Source organism: Streptopelia decaocto, assembly GCF_964273445.1.
Source record: "Streptopelia decaocto genome assembly, chromosome: 4".
Lineage (NCBI taxonomy): Eukaryota > Metazoa > Chordata > Aves > Columbiformes > Columbidae > Streptopelia > Streptopelia decaocto.
The window spans coordinates 2,817,647-2,839,563 of NC_138658.1; the positions used below are offsets into that span (position 1 = coordinate 2,817,647).

The following is a 21,917-nucleotide window of genomic DNA, read 5'->3' on the forward strand; positions in this document are numbered from 1 at the left end:
AGGAGCGTGCCAATAAATCTACAGAAGAGGTTTATTTCTCTTTTTATTTTTTTTCCTAAATGAAATAATGATAAAGTCTTATTTCATCAAAATGTTTGGGGGCTTTTTGTTTTAGAAAATCCCCACATTAATAAAGTGTGTTTTTCATTGCCACAGCAGAGGCAACAGGAGCCATCTATTACAGAAAGCCCTGGGCTTTCATTGAAAGTCACATTGATGGGCCAGAAGCACCAGGATGTTTTAGAGACCTAGAAACAGCACAGCAGCTGCTAATTTAACCAGCTGCTTCTTGACCTGGGCTTCATATATTGCACTGCAGTGAATATTACTGCTGAGAAAGGCACTTGAATTTTTCTACATGATTTTAAGCTTTTCCAATGCAATTTTAATAGAGAGAGAAATCCTGTCCTGCTCTTTCAATGTCTGCAGAATGTGTTTCTCCTGCCTCTCCTACTGCTTGTGCAAGTGTCTTTCCATTCCTGGGGACGCCGGAGCACTGACCCTTTGAGGACCAGTTATTTCAACCTGTTCTAACTCTCTTTTTCAATTCATAGGAAGGTGAATGAGCTTCTCTTCCTTTCTCTGTACCCAAAAGTGATCCTGGAATTTCTGAATTTGTTTTGGTTTCCCTGAAGCTTTGTTTTAGCTTGTTTGGTTGTAATGGTAATTAGCTAATGACCAGGTAACTGCTACTGATCTTGTTGTAGTGTTTGCTTACCTTTGTACAATTTTATGATGTAACACTTATTGTTATGTGTACTCAACACATAACAATAGCAAGAAGTTATTGTGTGTAGAATGAATGATCTATGACCCTCAAATAAAATGCAACATAAAGGACCACAGGCATGGGATCAGAGCAGCAGTTTAAAGCCCAGGAAAAGAGTTGGATCAGAGCACCCATGAAGACGAACAGCTCAGCACTGGTCAAGTGTTGGTTATCAAAGGAAAGCAACCTTGGCAGCTGGGTAAAACCTGTTCTAGTGGTAAGGGAAGAGAACAAAGAATTAGTATATGCGTACATTAAACACACAGATGTGGCTATAACATGGTATCACAGACCAAGCAAGAAAGAGCAGAGTGTAGGTGTTGTTGCCAAGCATAAAAATGACCCACAGATTCTGGGGTGAGAGGGAATAATCAACATCCCATTCCTCCCAGAGAGGAGATGCTGACTGTGCTGGGCACATCCTGGAGCCGTCAGACCCAGAGGGGCAGCACAACGCCAGAGAGGTGGGTTCTGAGAAGTGTGTGTAATTTTTAACTGTATTTCATTTGAACTGTGTGTCATTGTAACTGGACGAAAAATAGTCTTTAATATGGTAGCACAGTGCTGAGCAGGGTCTGTACTGTGAGTACAGACTGGAGGTACCAGGGGAGAAAACACATCGATGTGTGTTGAGCCCAGAACAAGCTTTGCCAGTGATGGGGGCTGTTTACTGAGGGTGTTTCCAGCTGCCGGAGTCAGAGGGTCAGTGGATTGGTTTCTTGTAAAAGCACCTACTGCCAATGACGTGTGTTGCTGGTGAAAATCCGACAGAAGTGTAGTGGAACAAGGCAGACCAGGCTGTGCCTGGCTTCCCAGGGAGATCCGTGGTTCCATCAAACGGGTGGTGTGGTCTGCTGAGAAATGCAGGCTTGGCAAATCTATGAGGTACAGTGTACCGAAACAACGTGGCCTTATTCCTGGCTCTTCAAGCTGCTTGAACTGAGCAGCACGTTTTAGCATTGTGTGGCACTTTGAGGACTAAGATGCTCACTGGCAATGGTGTGCGAGCTGTGCTCGCTCTTCACAATAACAAAATGTTCCCTGGGAGCCCCGTTTCAATTTCTACATGTTCTGCTTCACTGTTCATTTGCCACCGCCAGCTACATCTGCTGAGTTTCCATCAGTCCTAACTGATAAATTTGTGATACGGAGAGGCAGAAAAAATAGCTGTACTTTGGGATAGTGGCTGTTGCTGTGCAACAAAATATGCATAGATAAAGCAGCAGGGTGCAGCCTTCCTAAAGCCAGTCAGGTATATAAAAGAATATGAGAACACCTGACTGAAGGTGCATCATGATGTTGGTGGAGAGGCTGGGAGATGGTTAGGGATCCCTAATTTGATCAGGTTTTATTTAGGCTTTAGCAGTAAATAATAATTATTCACAATTGATTGAAGCATTGAAAGCACATCAGCCCTTCATAAACAGTTTATATACAAAAGCTTAACGCAGGTTGTAGCCAAAACATGTAAATTGTTCCTTGTGAGAGGGCCCTGATTAGGGACAAGAGCAGTTAGGCTCTGCTGCTCCTCACCAGAACAACACTGGACCTGATGGCATGGAAAAGAAGCAGATATTGAGTGGGGTTCTGTGTGTGGTGCACAAAAGGATGGATCAAGTTCAATGCATCTTGACACAGATTTTTTGAGCTGTAGCATAACCAGCAATCTTTTAATTGCTCAGCAAATCAAACCAGTCTCTTTCAGATAAGCTTGAAATTGCAGCAACAAAGGCAGCATCTTGTGGTGTGTTAGCCAGAGGCTGGACAAGGTCCACACCTTGGCTGCAAAGAGCTGAGATTATTACAGTGAAAGCTGAAGAGAAACAATACACTCCATATTTTAAGTTCACCGCTAAAAAAGCTACAGGGATGCTAAACTCTCATTTCACAGGGCACTTGGTACCCAGGCAGGCAGCGATCTGTGATAATCATGTACCGTGAATGGGTCACCTGTTTCATTCTCACTGCTCCTTCTCACATCCTTCATCTGTGCTTTATTTCCCTGTTCGTATCTTGTCATGAAACCAAGATAATAAACCCTTTTGAGCCAAGAATATTGTCCTATCATGATCAAGCACAATGAGGCATTCATCAGCAGTTGAGTGCTAATAAGAAGTGAATGCAAAAATATATTGATAGGGAAAACAAATTTAAGTTCAAAATTATTTTTAATATCTTCTGTAGATTAGGACCACGAGGACCAGATAAACTCCCCAGACACTAATTCTGCACCTGTGCTCAAAAACACAAAAGGAAATTTGGCCTAGAGAAAAATGCAGATGCCCAATATGACGGCAGACCAGCCTTCTGGGATGGTTTTCCTGGAGATACAGGGAACAGTCTACTTGTTTTAAAAAAGGAGATTAATTTGTCTCAGGTAAGAGCATTTGGATTTTTTACACAGAGCACATAGCAGAGGTGTCTGAGCCACAGCATCGGCTATCAACGCACTTCTAGGACATTGCAAAGCCTTAACTGTCTAAAAGAAAAAGCCCATTTAGATAAACTAAATCAGCAGCCCTATTTTGGTGGGTACCTGGTTTGGGGCTGTTACCAGCAACAATGCTGAAAATCTGGCCACTTGTTTAGCTGCTTTGGATGACTGGCCTCAGTCACCCAAGCATTAAAATCTGAGTATCTCTCAATCTGACAATGTTAGATTGACCGATGGTATGAACAGCCTGGGAAATGAGCAATCCCACAGCTGGGACTTACCAACCTGGATGCTACGAGAGGTAGGTGATGGCTGTGACACTGACCTTGCTGGCTTGGGGCATTTAAAATGATCTGATGACGCCAGTTCTTGCTTCCCTTCTTCAGTTGGCTGTGCCATCTGACCATTAATGGTGGTTTGAAAACATTTCATGCCCTCTCTCCCATCAATCTTAATGCATGAAAAGTCATTCTCCAGAAACCTCAGCCCACTGAACACTTGAAATTCCATTCTGGACAAACACCTCGTTGAGTTGCCTACACAAATTTGACTTGAGTGTGATCGCTCACACCATGTTCATCCTCCCTTTGGTCCCTACCCAACTAACTTGTCCCTTACCTAAGGGATCTTTCAAGTCTTTTTCTCCTGCCTCCTGGGCATCACTGTAAAAGTGAATGCTTCAAACTGCTTGTGAATTGAAACAAATTGGAGAGCCTAACAAAAAGTAAATGTTTCTAAGGTAGGTTTTTTTTTCTTTTCAGGACCTGAGCTTGAGGCTGTAACTGGAACAGTAATTTAAAATAAATTGAATTTACAAGTACATTTATTTTGTGCATGAATATGAGGAAAAATAACCTTTCTTTTCCCCTGTTGGTTGTCTACATTGCCCAAGCCTCAGAAGAGCTGGGAAAGGAATCCTGCAGTCACTCTGTGCTGGGCTTAGTGCTGCATGTAGATAAACCTTAACAGCCCAAGTGTTGCCTTGAAACTAAGAATTCTAAATCAAGACAAGTGCCTAAATGTTTTGTGGCAATAAAAACATAGACAAGAAGGTACAGGCCTGTGGGGTGGCGATTGCACTAAGGATTCCAGTGAGTGATTCCATGTAATAAGCAACGGACCCAAAGAAATCAGAATAGATAATAATGTGCTTACACAGACATTTATTCTGTTATTCTTGGTTCCCCTGAGTCAATCTGTGGTTTAATGTCAGGGTGAATGGGAGTTGAATTGGACCTGGAGAAGGGCTGGTGGCTGATGACTGTGTGGTGAGTTTTTGGTGACTGAGGTGGCACAGCCACCACACAATGTAAATGTTGTGACCCCAGAGCCTATGAACATGGTCTGAACCCCCAGTTGCCCCTAAAGCAACACACATAGTGTGTAACTGTTCTGTAAGAAATCCAAAGACTGAAATATATTTGCATAAAAATTGCGCTGTTTCATGCAGCCAATGGATTTGTGAAATTAAGACCATTTTCGGATTATCTGCAATCAGCAGAAAGACCCTGCAGCGCAATAATCAATGTTAACCTGTGAATGGTCTGCCCTAGGACGGCTTCCTTTCATCCTGCAGCTTTTCAGGGTTTCAAAGGTACCTTTGTCTGGGTAACATCACTGTGGGTTGTGGGGGCACCGTGAGCCTGTCTGAGTCACTCAGAACAAACCGGGGAAAGGTTTCCACGTAGTGCTCAGTGTTCAAAGCGGACACTTAGTGCTTCCACATGAAGACTTTTACATTTTCATGTTTTAACCTGAACTCAGTGAGTTGTGACAAGTTTTGCTCTGCAATATTGTTCAGTCAGTGACTGTCCTTTTCACAGCGATAAAGCAGATTTACTTGATCACTAGCAACTAAAGCAACAGGGTGGATTGAAGGAGTTTTTATTACTACTCAATTGATTTTTGCTCTAGATGCTCATGCAAAATAAACAGTGTCATTAAATAAAGATTTGGGCTAAATGTGATCAGTGGGCAATGTGCTTGCTATGACCCTTTCTGCAGACAGGAAAGGCTTCAGGGGAGAACTTACTGCGATACTAATAGTACTGAGGAGACAACCTAAATAAACCCAAACGGCTGTTGTAGCCAACAATAATTCCCTACTGTATTTCTTTCAATTTTCCACTTTTTTCCCCATCCATTTTCAAAACGAAGTATTTCTTGTGTCAAAGTTCTTGCTCTATTATTTTTCTGTGCCTCTTACCCTCCGATGTAGAATTTAACAGCTGCCTATTTTGAATACTACAGCTGAAATTTTAAGCTTTATTTCTGGTGTGGCAGCTGATCCATCTTGCCTTTACCTCTCTATTTCTAGCTGCATGATTTTATTAACTGACAAGCTGTTGCTTTGTTTAACAGCAGAACATAATGCTACCCTTTCATAAACACAAGGCAAAAAAACCCCAAAGCCTTGCAAAAGCCAGGAGATGGAAACATCTGAGCTCTTCTTTGTGAGATTTTCAGAAATAGAGCCATAAATATACAAGGGTATTTATCATACTAGATTCTCTGTTGCTGGTAACATAACTCAATAAGTCTATCCAGATTCATATCAGTGTAATAAAAAGCAACATTTTGTGCTCATAGTCACTTACATGTTAGAGAACAAAAGGCTTCTTTAAATCTGGAAATAATACTTACATATGGAGTCAAATATTCACTTTAGTTCTAGTTTGGGTCCTAAGTTTACCGGTCTGGTTAGTATAGAACGATGGAGGGAGTGGCTTTCAACGAGTCAGTGTATATACCAAGGTATATAATTTGCTGGGCCAGTTAACAATATGTGGAAAGAATATGTTTTTTATTCACTTTGATTTGAAACTATGCTTATTTTCCTCTCCCCCAAAATGGGAGGAAATAGAAATACCACATTGAGTTCTTGCACTACTAAGTATGAATGTGCTGTGCAGGATGAATGAGATGAGGCACCTTATCTAATTTAATTCCTGGGCTCTTATTTTTATTTTTAAAAATTATTATTGTTTTCTTAAGGGTTTTCTTGAGGGCAGAATTATGAGGTTATGATCTGTATTCTCAGTCCATACTGTCTTACACAAAGAAATAAACCATTGCCAAATGCTTGGTTGATTAAACTAATAGTGGAATGAACCAAAAGGATGTTTACCAAACAGTACAGAAATATTAAGGCTTATGAAGAAACCTGACAAAAGAAAGACTCTGCACTACGTGTTCAGAATGAAAACGAAACCAGGGCTGCATCAGCTGTCTGCACCAGGTGATGGATGAAAGATGCTCCTTGCAGCTCACAACCTTGTTTCTCATCTATACCATGTTCTGTTTCTCCTTTTGGAGTGTGATAAAGACCAAACTGTTTCTGTAGGTCTTGCAGGATTTTATACAGCACACGAACTGATGTACTGAAGCTGAAGGTCCATCTGTTCTAATGCCTTGTCTCCTACTGCTCTTGGCTTTTCATGCCTAAATTCTGCTACCAAAATAGAGAAGTTTGAAAGCTTGCCCTTTCTGGGGAAATAGTGACTTCTATGCATCACATGAAGATTGAGTAGCATTGGCCATGGTTGTAAGGTGGAGAATGTGAGCAGAGGTGTGGGGTCGGGCACATCTGGCAGGAGTGAGGCAGGACTTCTCATAGTCTTCCTGATTTGGGATAAATTTTGTGTGTGTGTGTGTGTGTGTGTGTTCAATAGAGTTAAGACACAAATTACAGCTGCAAGTGCATCACCTCCCAAACTAAAAATGAGCTGGGATCATGAACCTTGTGAGACTGATCACGTTGAGCTCCAGTCAATTAGGGCTGGAGATTTGGAAGTAGAAGCAAAAACGGGTAGATGCTTGGGTAGCTGTTCCAAGGCTTTGGTGAACGGAAGGGTGAGGTGAAGCAGAGGACTGCTGCAGTCATCACTGACAGCTCCCCTACACCAAGATGTGGTGCTCCAGGTTTCTGAGCGAGCGGTGGATGTGCGGAGTCCCGGGGGACCAAGGACCAAGCCGCCTGGTCTCCCTTTCCCTCTTCTTCCTCTCCTGGTCTGCGACGATGGAACAAGCGCTCCCACTTTATCCCGCCTTCCACTGAGGACGCTAAAAAGGAGGCTGGGGGCGCAGACCCCAGCCGGGGGTGGGCGGGAGAAAACGGGGGAACGTGGTGAAGCCTCCCTCCGCTCCTTCCTCCCTCCCTCCCTCCATCCATCCCTCCCTCCTTCCGCGACGCATCCTCTCTCCACCCCTCGCCCTCTCTTCTCCCTCACACTCGCCGCCTGCGGGGCTGCCGTCGGGGGTGGTACCGCAGACCCGCTGTCCCCCCTCGGGGATGTGCTGAGAACGGGCAGCTCCCCCGGCCCCCCCGAGCCTCTCCCGCCGCCTCCCCATCCCCGTCCCCACCGCCCCTCGTCTGCTCGGAACGGGCCGGTCGGCGGTGGCGGAGGAGCCCGGCGGTAAGCGGAGCGGCGGGGGGCGCGGAGGCTTTGCTGGGGGCGGCGGCGGCTCCCGGGGCGCTGGCGGGGGGAGCGGGGTGAACGGCTCCGGCCGCCTCGGTGCTGCCCAGGGCTGGGCTTGCTGTGCCCGTGTGGCCGTAGGGGTGTGTGTGCATGCATCTACACATATATAAAATATCTAAAATATTTTATATATATAGATATATATGTATATATTTCCTGTTGAGCGTCCTCCTGGGGGCACGGGGGAGGGAGGAGAAACCGGCTGCTTTGGCCGCCTTGTGCCGACGGCGTGTGAGCCGGAGCCGGTGGGTGCCGTGCAGTCGCGTCGCCCTGCCTTCCTCGGCAGGTGCCTCTCTCTATACGTATAGATATATATATATAGTCACGACGCCCTGCCCTCTCCCTCCCTCTGCAGGTGCCTGTGTATTATTTGATACACATCCGCGGTCCCCAGGTGCCCCCTCACCTGCCCACTGGGCGGGGACAGGCCTGGGGACCCCCGTGGCAGAACCAGGGGCTGGGGCTGCCTCCCCCGGCTCTGTGTGCACAAGGGACATCCCCATAGCGCCAGGGTTCCAGGTGCTGTAGGCAGTTTGGCTGGAGCACAAACGCTGCCTTTCTTCGCACGCTTGTCACGAGTTAGTCCAAAGCTGCAGCAGCCCAGATGCCTTCCTAGACAGCCATTCCTCCCACCCAGCCTCCGGCATAGAAAATAACAGGCAGCCGTTCTTTCTGTGTGGGTAGGGGAAGAGAAAGGATAACAGATTCATTGAAGGGACCATGACTTCTTGGTTCTAATCACTATTTTAGTGGTTTGGGTGTAGCGCTGGGTTGTACAGCTGCCACAGAACTCACCTGCTGGCTTCAGTGCAGTGCTGCAAAAACCCTGCATTCTTGCTTTTGCTTTTTAGTGAAAGCTTTTCTCAGCCCTGCTACATGCAAAGAATCCATTTAGGCAGACTCAGTTTCCAGAAGAGGGACATGGACTGTGCACAAAACACTGGGAAAACAGAATTTTCTATTTGCTCCAGTCCTTCTGGGTTGTAATGGCAGTTTCTTATAACAACAAGTGAACATTTGCCATTTTGAAGGTGTGTTTTAGCGTTTTCTTTAAAGTTGCGAGTTTTTATTTAATTTTGGCTTTTTCCTCTGGATGAGAGGTGGAGTATCATCAAATCACAGGGCTAAACCTTGCAATAGACACATGGACAGAACTGTCCTTTGGGGGAAATGATGCCTTGGTGGGCAAAGAAGGGACTTCTTGTATCAATGAATCCATCTTCCAACCAGAGCTGTGTTACAGCAACGTCTCTGTAGGATTCTGTGGAAACAGGATCCCCAAGCTCTTCTGGGATTGAGGCAACTGCTCTGGCAGTGCTGTTTAACTTCTTATACTATATACACACGACTGTGAGAAAATGTAAAGGTGATTCACGTAATTGTACTCATTTTCTTTCTAGTTATTTCACTGTTCTTTCTATCTGAAATACTGTGTGCAACCTCACATACAGCGAGGTTTCTGTATCGCTAATAGAGACGAGGATGAAAGCTACATAATATAGGGCTATAAATAATATATTTTTAAAGTAATTGTGATCCTGTTCAGTTTGAATAAAATTTCCTTCCCTTTCCAGGATAAAAAGCTGAAAAAAATCTTACTGAAAGTGCACTTGGTTTTTTTCCCTAGAGCTGTGTGAAGAAATTCTTCAGCCATGGATGTGTTCATGAAAGGACTTTCCAAGGCAAAGGAGGGAGTGGTAGCAGCAGCAGAGAAAACCAAGCAGGGTGTGGCAGAGGCGGCAGGGAAGACGAAAGAGGGGGTCCTGTACGTGGGTAGGTACTGCAGGGTGCTGGACCCTGACAATCACAGCTGGGTCCTCACCAGAGCTCATCTTCTGGAAAAACAATATGTGATCGCTCATAGAACACCATCACACAACAAACGAGAGTCGTGGCCTCCTAAGCTCCAAATGTTGGTTGTTCTGTCGCTGCACTGGGCTGGCGTTACTGCTTTGTGGAGCCACGTCCGTAATGCCACGCTCAACAAGGCTGTGAAGCAGGAGGTGCCTTCCCGTACAGGTCGCTAGCTAGCACACTGTTTTGCTGGGTTGAGGTTGAAGGGGTGCTTGAGACACTAAAAATAAATTTAAAAATAAAAATATATAGAAAAGCTGAAGTGGAAGGTAACTTCACAGCATCCCTTAGAACATGTGGGTTTTAAGTGGGATTTTAAAAGAAGAAACATGAGAGGTTAATTCAGGAACTGAGCATAAACCATGCTGACTCCTTGGCACATCCACAGTAACATTTTACATGGCAAAGTGTCACCTCTCCTCATCTTTTGAAATTAACTTCGTGTTCTGTACTTACTGTTGCATTTCCATAGCGGATATTTTCCATGAAGAGCCACTACAGTTAATGAGGTAGGGCAGGTAGAACCCAAGGCAGCAAAGCGGTTGTTAAGTTACTTATTTAGGCCACACAAAAGTCTTGCATGGAGCCAGGGATAAAATTATTTTCAAACCCCAGATCAGCACTTCAACTGCATGATTATCATCTTCACTTAGCAAGTATCGGGTTTTAGGGGACTATCTTGCAAATGCTGCAATGAAAAACTCACAGGAAAATAATCTGCCACAACCATATGAATAACTGGTCATTGAAAAAATGTAATTATGGATCTATTTGTCCTATTTATCAAATAAAGCTGGTCTATAAAAGAATGAAGGGGAAAAGATGGTCTATTCTGTAGGTCATTTCGTTTTTGCTGATTTTGAGCAGGTCAGTTCTGTAAGGGATGCTGTGTGTACCGAGGGAGATGTGCACAGGAATCAAAGAGAAATTACCCAGAGCTGAAAACCAGAGGCATTTCTCTTAAATGGGAGCACCGAGGTCTCTGCAATTCCAATGTCTTTTCAGGATTCCCTCTGCCCTTGCAGGTTGGTGCTAGTCTGTAACAAATTATTGCTGCTCCAGATAGTTTGGACTACTCATTTGGAACATACTTTTCTCCTGCTGAGCCACAGCAAAGCTCAGAGCTCTTGCCAACAGAGATGGCAGTCATTTTGAAAGCTAATTGTAAGATGAGTCTATTTTAAAATGAGCGTCTGCTCATTTTCAAGATGTCAAAATGTTTTTTTGCTGTACATTGTGCATGATATTGGAGTTATTTTTCAGGGCAGGGCTTTCTTTTTCTTTGTTTTCTTGTAGTTCCTCACCATGCTTCTGGGGTCATTGATTTCTTCATATTAGAAACCTGTGCTGTGCACTGAATTAATCTTTGTGCCTGACCTGTTCTCCAGACTGTAATATAATAATATTTGAACCTAGTCCTGCTCCCAAAGGCAACAGATTTTCTATTGTCTTCAGAGATGCTTTTGCTGAGGTTGGACTTTGTAGGGCAGGCTTGCTATTTATTTTAAGAATAAAATACTGAGGACAGTGGAGCCCTGAGACATGATAGGGACCTGTGCAGATGGCCATAGGGTGGTGAAGGATCCTTCAGCAGATGCCTCCCTTTTCAGGAGGAAAGAGCTACACACACAGTTTCAGTCATGCAGGTGAAAAGGCCTTTGGTTGAAGTTGTCCCCAGGAGCTCTGGCAGGTCAACTCTTCTGAGCAGCCTTAACAAAGGCTGCTGTGATAATATTTTGGTTCTGTGGGCTGATAACAGTTGCAATGCAAAAGGTGATGAAACCCCTTGCTGAGCAGAGGAGGGGAGCAGCACACTGCGTTAGAGCTCCTGAAGGTTTCTCCCTCCATATATCTGTAGCTGGGTTATCAGATAGGAGTTTCGCAGGCGGATTATGCTGTGAAAGCTGCCTGACATCTTGCAAAAAGAAGAACATAACACCATTGGGCTGAGAGGGACCTGCTCATCATTTTCAGTTGCAACAGTCAGCTCCATGACATTCAGCCTTCCGTTGCTTCTGGAGATTTAATAAGATGCAAAGTCTTTGGTCCAGATTCCCTACATGATATGGTCTCCAACTGAAACCAGTGGAATTTAAGTAAACCTGGAAAACATCTGGACCTTTCTGCCCAGACCACTGTTATTTATTATGTGAGAGACTGTAGCATATTCCTACCTGTTAAAAGTTCTCTTTGGCACAGGGGGAATCTTAGAGCTCTGAGGGAGAGTGGCATATTGGAGGATTAACTGGGAATCTTTTTGCCTCTCTGTGCTGACGTCTTTTCTTTCTTCCTGCAGTCCACTGTCTTTGCCTTGCTTTTTAATACCCAAGATACTGTTTAATGCAGTCTGCAGTCCACTGTCTTTGCCCTGCTTTTTAATACTCAAGATACTGTTCAATGCAGTCTGCAGTGTGTTTTTATGCTTCCAGGTGTTCATTTTTCTTTCCCTAAATTCCTCTGCTGATACATTTCTGCACTAGCCAGCCGAAATCACTGTCTTGACTTGCCCAAGCACAGCATCAACACCTTCCTTGGCGTCAAACAATGGCTTGGTCATTGATTAGAAAGGAGGACTGAGACTCAGCCGTTCTGTGCTGCTTCACGTACACCGTAAATTTAAAACTGTGTCTCCATATGTCCTTCGAGAGCTGTTGGTGTGAAGCAGTGAGGAAACGAGTGGCAATACTTACCCCCACTTGCTCTGAAACCAGGGATGAGGGTCCAAAGGATGCTCCTGCGTGCTCTCAGTGATGCACTGAGTGCTCCTGAGCTCTGCGAGCGCTACCAGGGAGATGAAGTTTTTGTTCAGTTGACTCGAGTTCATGTTCAGTGCTCAGGAAAGGAAGTTTCCAGTCTGATCATTTTCGATGTGTTATACCCTAGCAGAACAAAGGAATAGCTTATCAGGAGCAGTGCAGCCCATGCATGAGTTGTTTACTACTCCCTGTGCTTAGCTGGCACGTGGCCTTTGAGTAGAGAGTGCAGTCGTGACCTATTTGGCAAGACCATCCGGATTCCTCTGCTGCACTCTCTTTTTATAAGGTTTCTTATTTTCCTTTGGCACTAGAAAAGCCAGAGGAGTAGTCAAGGGACTCGAGGTCTGTCTGATGAATAATGGGCTTCAGCACTTTGGAGCAAGTGTTTTTCTTAGATGATAATTTTGCCTTCACCCAATTTCGGCTTATGACTCCCTGTCTTTAACCAGCTCTGACTAAGCAACCTGAATCTCAGGGAGGGCTTGCTTGTAATGGTCTGTTGGTGTCTCAAAAATCCCAGAAATGAGTGCACTCTTCTCCTTCCCTTCGCAAAAATGCATATTATAGCAAAGCAAAGTAGCATTACCAAGTACTACTGTCACTCCTGAATCACCTAAGCAGTATAGGCCAGTGTCAGGTTCCTTGGTCTTTGTATTATCCCTGCTCTGATTCCTCTGTCCCCCTTCTTATGCAGGGTACAATGAACAAGATTATTGATAATTTGGGAATGCCAGAATGAAAGATAGCTAGTTTCTCTCAGAAACAATATGGATGACCAGCTTTCCTTCATTGCCAGCCAGGAGTCGTCCTACTGAATTCAACTGTTGTTATTTATATGCTTGTTCTGGCTGGTCCTAATGTACTTATAGATCCTGTTGTAGCTGTGACTGCAGAAACAGCTCCTTCCATGCAAGTGTGCAGTAGTGGGGCAAATAGGATTGAGCTCTAACATATGCTGTGAGGTCTGGACCAGCGCCTAGCTGGTTGTTTGCCAGTTAATGGATTTGGCTATGCGTATTTCTGCTCTGTATGGCTCTGTGAGACGAGGTTTCATTAAAGAAAAGCTTGTCTTCCACTAACAGAAAGAGACGAGCATTTCTGTGTTAGTTGCACTGTTACATCAGCGTACGTGCAGTAAGAGCCAATTTGCGTATGTCCCTCTGGAGATGGATCCATTGCAGAGTCCTCAGGGAGTTCTGTCCTACCATCCAGCTCCTACCAGCCCCACGGAACTCAGTACTTGCTATCACAGCTTTCCATGTCTTTAATAGCTTGGCTTGCAGACAATAACTTCGACAAGATGAATGAGATATTGACCAGGTCTAACAATGCATTTAAAAGCATATGCTTAATATTAAGTGTTCAGATAGACACACTGTAAGCCTGAAATGGTGTTTAGTCTCTTTTTAGAACCATCACCTGCTTGGATTCCAGTATGTGTTCAAAGGGCTTTGCTTCTTCAGGTCTCATGATGCCACAGGATCGAGAACCAAAGTCCTAAAACTAGTCCTTAGACATTAACACCTTGGATTTAATAGAATGGACCATTCTTGCAATGGTAAATATTTTCGGTTAGAGAAAACAAGCTTTTTCAAAAGAGAAAACTGGAATAAAGGAAGGAAAAGACTTCTTAGCTGTTCAACCTCTTCATTAGCTAGTTAAGGGAACGTGTCATTTTACATCATGCAATGTTATGTTTCCCCTCTTACTTACCATGGATTATTATTCTGCTCATGCTCAAGGGTAACAGAGCCTTTTCAATGCTGTAATCAATCAGTGCCATAAGTACATGGCTTAGGTCCCATAAATTGGCACTACTAGCAAGCAGGACATATTGATGAATGAACTTGTATTTGGGTGTTTAATTGTATTATTGTAAAAGCTGAAATCTGGAGAAGAGTTGTAAATTAAGTTCGTAAAGATCTTCTGGAAACTTTGGCTCTGGTCTTCTCCAAAGGGCTGTATAAGCCTCCTCGGAACATTGACCGTAACATGTTTTCCATGCAGAATCATCCGTGTGAGCTTCCAAAGTGGGAGCCTTCATTAACACCGCTATTAAGAAAATGGCAATGAAGTCAGCATGTACAAAAAATAAACTGCAGAAGTGTTACCTGTATTATTCACCTTTCCACAGTCAATATATGCTCATGCTGTTGCTCTTTATTGATAGTTTTACCCTTTTCCTTAGATTGCATTTCTTGTTAATTAATTTGAATCAACTTAGAAAATACTGTACGCATCTGTATGTAATCTATATATTCATCTCTCTTTGTCACCCATCTACTCTTTACCAGCACTTAAGAACATGTATCTTCAACCTAATATTGTTCTTTGTTCAGGTTCCAGGACCAAGGAAGGAGTTGTTCATGGTGTCACAACAGGTAAGACAATTCTCTTAATTTCAACTGCTTGCCTATATTTGATTAACCAAGCATTTAGCTGTTAAAAACCCCATGTATTTTCTGAGAGCACTCGGATTTATGCATGATAGAAAAACATTTAAAAATGGAGAGGTGGAAAGCAACATTCATTTTGCCAAAATACATACACTGTTTTACAGTCAAATATATACATTTAATATAGTTGTTTGTATGTGAGAAGAGTTTTTTAGGGATGTTCTGAATCAAAGTCAGGCTGTATTAATATGAGCCAGGAGACTCATGAAAACAGATTCCTAAATAGGACATAACTTGCTTTTGTAGAAATAGATAAATCAAGGGTCTTTCTGATTTTTGCCTGTTGTCAAAGGTGAAATATTCAGTGCTGGAACATTATAAACTGGTTGGTATAAAAAAGTGAAGTGTTCATTTATTTTTCAATTAAGAACTTTCACCTATAGAAACTGCACACCTGGCTTGGGTGCCGGGGTTTGTCTCGCTGTGTTCTGAGGAGGCAGAAAGGTGGGGTGTGGATAAGAGGAGTGCCATGGGGGGCAGATGGGGGGGCACGGTCGGGAGGAGCTGGGCGGGTGGCAGGAGGACTCTGCTCTGCGGTTGGAGTTGCTCACAGCTGGGCAGTGGGAACAGATGGGAATTACTGCTACAAACAGGGCAGGAAAATAATGTAGAAGGAGGGACTTTAAGGGGACACACTGACTGCAGCCCGTGTGACGTCACAGAGCTGGATTATGACTCAACCATTCCGTCACAGCAGCTGCGCGCCGGCAGGGGGCGTTCCCCCGCGTCTCCGAGCCCGCTGATTGGACGAGCCGGGAAGGGGCGGGGCCCGCAGCCGGGGCGCGGGTGATTTAACGCGGCTGCGGCCGCTGGGGCTGGTTGATCGTCTGTGTCCGGGGAACCGCGGCGGTCCCGCAGCCGCCCCAGGGTGGTGGTTCTTTGTCGGTGTCCGGGGAACCGCGGCGGTCCTGCAGACAGAGCTCCCGGTGGTGCTGGTTCCGTCTCGGTGTCTGGGGAATCACTGCGGTCCTGCGATGTTCGCGGAGCTGGAGTGCGGTGGCAATTGCACCTGCGGGAGCTGTGATCTGGCAGGCAGGCTGCGGAGCATCTGGGAGCCCGGGGAGGAGGTGTCTCCTGGAGCTGTGCTCTGCCGGCTCTGGTGCACACAAGGCAGCTCAGCATGGCTGATGCAGAGGTAGGTCCAGGACCTGTGTTGCGGCAGGAGGAATGCAGTGTTTGGGGGGGTAGGGAGGGCTGGAAGCAGGTTGCTGGAGGGAGCTGTAAGAGGAACCCTCTTAGCTACATTTACAGAATAGCTATGAGGCTCTAGGTGTGGTGGACAAAGCACATGATGAGGCAGAAGAACAGGAGCCTGTGCGAGCAACATCTTTGAGGGTGCATCAACCAAGCCCTTGAAGCAAGACCTGCATTAAGACCAGTGCTGAGAAAAAACAACAGTGAGCTGTGGTCATTGGTGACTCTGTCCTGAACAGAATGGAGACATCCATTTGCAGGTTGGATCCTCTTTTTGGGGAAGTTTCTTGCCTCTCTGGGGCTCCCATGGGGATGTCACCAGGTGACTGATGAGGTTAGTTCAACCTTCAGGCTATTACCGATTCCTGATCTTCCAGGTGGGTGCTGATGAAGTTGCAACTAGAAGTGCAAGGTCAATTAAAAGTGATTTCAGGGCCCTGGCAAGACAGCTAAAAGGTTCAGGAGCACAGGTGATACTTTCCTTGCCCCTCCCAATAATGGGGAGAGACTTCAGAGGAAATGGGTACACCCAAGTCACCAATACCTGCTTCCAGGACTGGTGCCCCTGCTAGAGCTTTGGTTTTTCAAACCATGGAAGAGTCTTTGAGACACAAGGTATGCTATGGCCTGATGGGGAAAATTTGCTTGTCAGCTGGTGGGACTGATGGAGAGGGCTTTAAATGGACACATCTGTGGCTGCAGAGAATGCCATGTGAACTTAACATCTCAGTATCATCTGTGCTCTTGGTGGTTCTTTGTACCAGCCTGAGGTCTGTTTCCAACAAAACACAGATAGTACAGTTTCAGAGCAGGTGTTCTTGTCCCTGCAGCCTGGATGTGCCCATCACCCCTTCTGTTCCCAAAAGATTCTGTGACTCATCATTGTGTCCCACCGGAGCTGCTTGGGTGGGAAGAGAGAAGGGAAATGATTTATAGGAAAGAAAAAAATTTCAGAGTTTCAATAAACTGATTTGAATTTATTACAGTTATGATGGTTTTGATTTTTTTTTTAGCACTGCCTAATCTCTCAGTGACAACAGCACTTTGAAGTTAATTCCAGACATGTGTATTCACGTTAGCATTCCTACACTGGAAAGGAGTAAATTTGCATTTTAAATTGATTTGCAGGGTTCACTGTAGGCATGGACTGAAACCAGTAACCAATAATTTGGAGAGACTACTAAGTGGCAAGGTGAACAGTCTCTTTGATCTCTACAAAGTGCATAAAAACCAAGGCTGACTGCAGTGCATTGAATAGAACTTGTGGCTGCTGCAGAATGTGTGACTTCTGGAGATATGAAGAAAGGGCATGGTCAATAAGTGTAAAGAGTTTACCCTAAGAAACTAGAAAACAAATGAAGGAGCAGAAAAGGCTTTCTTCTTTTTTGTTCTGTTTGCAGCCACCTATGCTCAGGTAAACCAATGCAAAGGGTAAACAAATGGCAACACTTGATATCTCAACCCAAATAAATGGTTGAGAAGTCAGTCAAGAGTATTTGTAGTAATAAAACTGAACATGGTTGAAAGTTCTTCAGGTCTTAGCCTGAGGCTAAACATCCATGCTCTTGTTGTGAGGTTTGAAATCTCAGCTTGTTAGACCTCAATTAAGAGAGATATTTGGAGAGATCATTACTGTAGCCAGTAGAAGATTGCAGTAGAATGAGATCTGAGATGCATATATATATATATATATCAGATGTGGGAACAGCAACTGATAGCACTAGCAAGTAAGTCTATAGAGGTGATGTTCACCAAGCTGGGATTTATGAGAGAATAAAAGGGCATTTGCACATGTATGAAACTTGCTGAAGTACTGGGACTCTAGTAGGTGAACTATTGGGAAAGGTCTTTCCCACCTCCTGAGAGAAACAACTGAACTTGAATCCTGTGAGCACTTATCTTTATCTGATTGCAATATGTGTAATGAGACAGGAAATTTTAAGTAGAAGAATAGAACTTTTAACAGGTTTGACAAAATTTTGTTCTGAAAGATACAAAACAGACTATGAAGCCAAACATAAAGAGAGCATATCTGTTATGTGCTGTGCCTGTGAATAGAAAATTCAGAAAGATTACTGGGAATTTTAGGCAAAGCGGTGGTCACTTCTCACCCACTTTAGGAAGTGGGTAACACAAAGTGAAGCACCCAAAGGTTGGGAATAATGAGCAGTGTGCCACAGTTTGCTTCCTGCCAGCCTGTTAATCTGTTTGAAAGGAGCGTGGCTGTTGAACAAAAATGGAAAAGGATGAGAAGCCATGCAGGCTGAAAGGCAGCGGTAAGGAGACCTAATGCAGAAATCCAGAGGGCAAGGTTTCTACAATGAAACAATAATGGCTTGCTATTGTAAGGACAGAGGAATTGCTTGGGCATGTCTTTTAAAAATAAAAATTAAAAAATGGCAAGACTATGAGGAGTTGTTCTGGCCGTCAGTAAAAACAGGCTTGGGTTCGCTGGTGTGATGCTGTGAGAGATAATACAAAGACACTGAGAAATGCTGAAGTCATCTTGGAAATCAAACCCATTTAAATTGATGCTAATAAAACCGACATGACAAAACTGCCTTTTGAGGCACTTGGAAAGACTTACTTGTCTCTTTTCATAGGACTAAGAGTTTGCTGGTTTTGGTAGTCGTCTGTTGCACCAAGGTGTTAATATCATGTGAAACTTGAGGTGCAATAACACATTTAGTTATGTGAATAAAAATTATTCAAGAGGCTGGAGACAGTCAATGCAAACGAGAATCACAGCTCAAAATAAACATGTTCACACTTGTACAGTTCTTTATTACCGTCTGCATTCCAAGGCCTTCCTAGTTTTGCTATTTTTGTGTCGTTTGTGGTTTAAAACCCTTTGCTGATGAAGGGACTGGGCACTGACACGCCTCAAAGTGCCAAACAACTCCATGGGCTTTTGGGTCAGCTGCTTTCTGAATCCAGAAATACCAGACTGAGATGCTTCTCTCTTTAAACAAAGGAGGACCTGATTGCAGTGGGTTTAGTGGCATCAAGACACAGCAAAATGAGGAAACCAGGCTGTGATTCACAGGAATACAGTATGTTATTTGTCAGGTCGCCCTTAGAACTTCTGCAGAGGAAGCAGCTTTGCTCATTGGTTTTATGCTGCGTTAGCTTGTGTATCTGACCTGCCTAATTATAATAATGTCTACTGGCTTTCAACTGAGAGTGCATAATTCATCCATTGTGCTTATCTCTCAGGGATAAGTGTCAAGGAATGTACAGTATCAAAGATGAAATATTGACAGTCCATCTCCTGGTAATCAAAATAAACCACTCTTTTGTCCAACAGATGAGCCAAAAAGCCCTTTGCTTCAACCATGTGTCTGTTTCCCAAGGCTGAATCAAGACACAGTATCAACAGTTATGAACAACAGTCAAGTGTTTTACTTAATTCTTTTATTCTTGTTGTTCTTAACGCTCACGGTGTTGTGTTCTTGTTGCATTTGCCTGAATTCCATCGGGTATCTTACAGTAAACTGTATGAATTAATGAACCTCCAACTTATGGCTTTATTGTAATTAATTCTTCAAGTACCTAAGGCAACCTTATTGTCTGAAATACATATTCTAAAGTGTATTTAGTGCAGTAAGAGTCATTTCATTAATTCAGAGAAATCCTGTGGTTTTCATCTACTTTTATAATTCAAAATTGAAAGCAACTAGTTCTCATTTTGAATTGCTCCAAAGGTTTTGCATTGATACTCAGTGTCACCCAGTTGTCTGTAATAAGTAGGGAAAAGAAATCTTCGATGTTAATAAGTTTTGCAGAGTGTTCTAGTCAGTATTAGAACTTCAGTTTCAAAGTTATCCTTGGCATGGGCATAGTCCACGGTCCTGGGATTATTTACTGGAATGGACAGTCTCTGTGTAGACTGACAGAAGGAATCAGGCCAGAGCTCTGCAGAAGCTCATTTACTCTGTTTCTCGGTGCTGCGATGCAAAGCAGACGTCAACTTCACAAAGACTTAATGGTTTAAGATCATTAAACAACCCAGATTTGGATTAATTTAATTAGTTGGTATCAACCCCCTGCGTTCTGAACTGATTTGTTTGTTTGCACTTAATGCTTTTCCCCTGTTACTACTTAATGTAAGCAATAAAATACATGAGACTGGAAACCCATTTTGTGTTTTCATCTCCTGTTGCCAGGCTTCCAGAGCTGAAGGGTCACCAGGCTGGAGCTTATTTCCAGAGTCAGTCTGGTAATCAGGGCTTTGATGGTGTTTGGATATTCCTTAGAGACAGCAAAGAAGATTCTCTCCTGCTACTATTGGTGCTTTTGCAGATCTGTGCTGTGTGTATGGTTTGCTGGATTTATCTTCATGGCTGTGATTTCTGAAGCAGCATACGAGATCTTTCATGCTGACTCCTGTGTTGGCTTCCTTATGCTGTGTCTGGAATAGGAGTAATCTTAAATATACTGCTTTTGTTACTACTTTTATCAGGTATCTCGCAATTGTGCTAGTGGCCTGATTAGTTTGTTGTTGTGTTTGCACGTACTAAGGCTTTCCCAGGGTAATGTGTTTCTGGAAGGAGAAAACAGACTTTGCTCAGAGCTTTCCCAAAACCCTCTGGTGCTGGGAATAGCAGCCACTGAATAGCTGCTTTTGGCAGGTGGTTGTACTTGCCATGACAATATAGCCGGAGAAATGGGGGCTTAACAGTGGCAGCGGGAATTAGGTGGTTTATATCGCAGCATCCACAAGGCACCCAATTGCACTCTATTCTTTCAAGGCTCTGGGATTTTTTAAGATCTTGAGATAATTTCGGTTTTGTTGTCTTTTTCCTTCTCTCCCAGAAAAGGAATGAAGCAGAGGAAAAGTAAAAATCAATACTGAAACTTGCCTAACACATATCTTTTTTTACTTTTTTTAATTTCTTGGAGAATACTGCTTGCTTTAAAGCTTATTTTTGCAAGATGATGCTTTTTTTCTTCCATAGCTCTGGTGGAGATTTCTCCTAGCCATTTTAAATAATATCAAAGCATTAAAAAGTTTGTCTCGGATGTTCCTTTGTTTCTGAAATGCCCCCCACACAATCAGATCTTAACATTATTTGGAAGATATAATGGGTTACAAGGACACATACTTTGAGATATATGTTTGCAAGAGCTAATGACAAACTTCCTAAATGAATTTCCTGTGTAGAATCCAGAGCTTTTGTAATCTGTAGCTGGTAATAATGAAATGCGCATCTTCATAGATTTCTCCCCGCACTTGCTAGTGTTATGTCAAACCTGCCCGAGGGCAACATTTGCTTTTCAGCAAAACCCACATTTGATTTGATATATATATATATATATATATTTTTTTTTTTTTCCCCTGGAAAAAGCATGGCAATAGAGTACTAGAGGAGCAATACAGTGAAATTTCTCATTAATTTGTATCATATTAGCATGTTGGAAGATCTCTAGAACAGATCGTTTTTCACTTTCAAGTTTCAGACAATGTACAGGCTGTTGTCCTGCTCTATAATGGAAGCTCCTGGTTTTAGTCATAATAGGGATAATACCCAACTGGTTACTGATTTTTCACTCCAGTTAAAATGAGTGTTAAATGGACTGCCTCTGGTTTCAGTCAGCAGATAATTATTATTTGGGTCTTTAATAAAAATCACATATCAGGCACATGGTTTACTTTTCTAGCTTTTCCCTGGTAGTTGTTATTTGATGTCAATCACAGCAATCTGTGCTGTGTGCCCTGTGGTATGGACAGATGATGCTCTTTATGTAAGGAATTAAAAAAATCTAATTTTTCCATAGAAAACCTTCCTCAAAAAGTCTCTGAAACCATGGCCATAAAGGGTACAAATAGAGCTACGAATACATTCCATGGAACAGGTAGGATTTGGGCTGGATTAGTTAGAATTACAAAGCTGTATGCTGGATGGCTTTGAAGAACAGTCCCTTGTTTAGATGAGTAAATGTGTTGGGTTTTCTCTCTGGTTGATTTTTTTTGTT

The 21,917-nt window shown here is 43.5% G+C and overlaps 1 protein-coding gene across 1 annotated transcript in view; it reads left to right on the forward strand.

The window, feature by feature from the left end:
• The first annotated feature begins 7,442 nt into the window (after positions 1-7,442).
• The window catches only part of SNCA (synuclein alpha), a 50,497-nt gene continuing 36,022 nt past the window's right edge, over positions 7,443-21,917 (forward strand). The window contains exons 1-3 of the mRNA XM_082051011.1: positions 7,443-7,618; positions 9,309-9,454; positions 14,631-14,672. Of these exons, the coding sequence (XP_081907137.1) occupies positions 9,334-9,454; positions 14,631-14,672 (163 nt within the window). The 5' untranslated portion in view covers positions 7,443-7,618; positions 9,309-9,333. The remainder of the gene's footprint in view (positions 7,619-9,308; positions 9,455-14,630; positions 14,673-21,917) is intronic.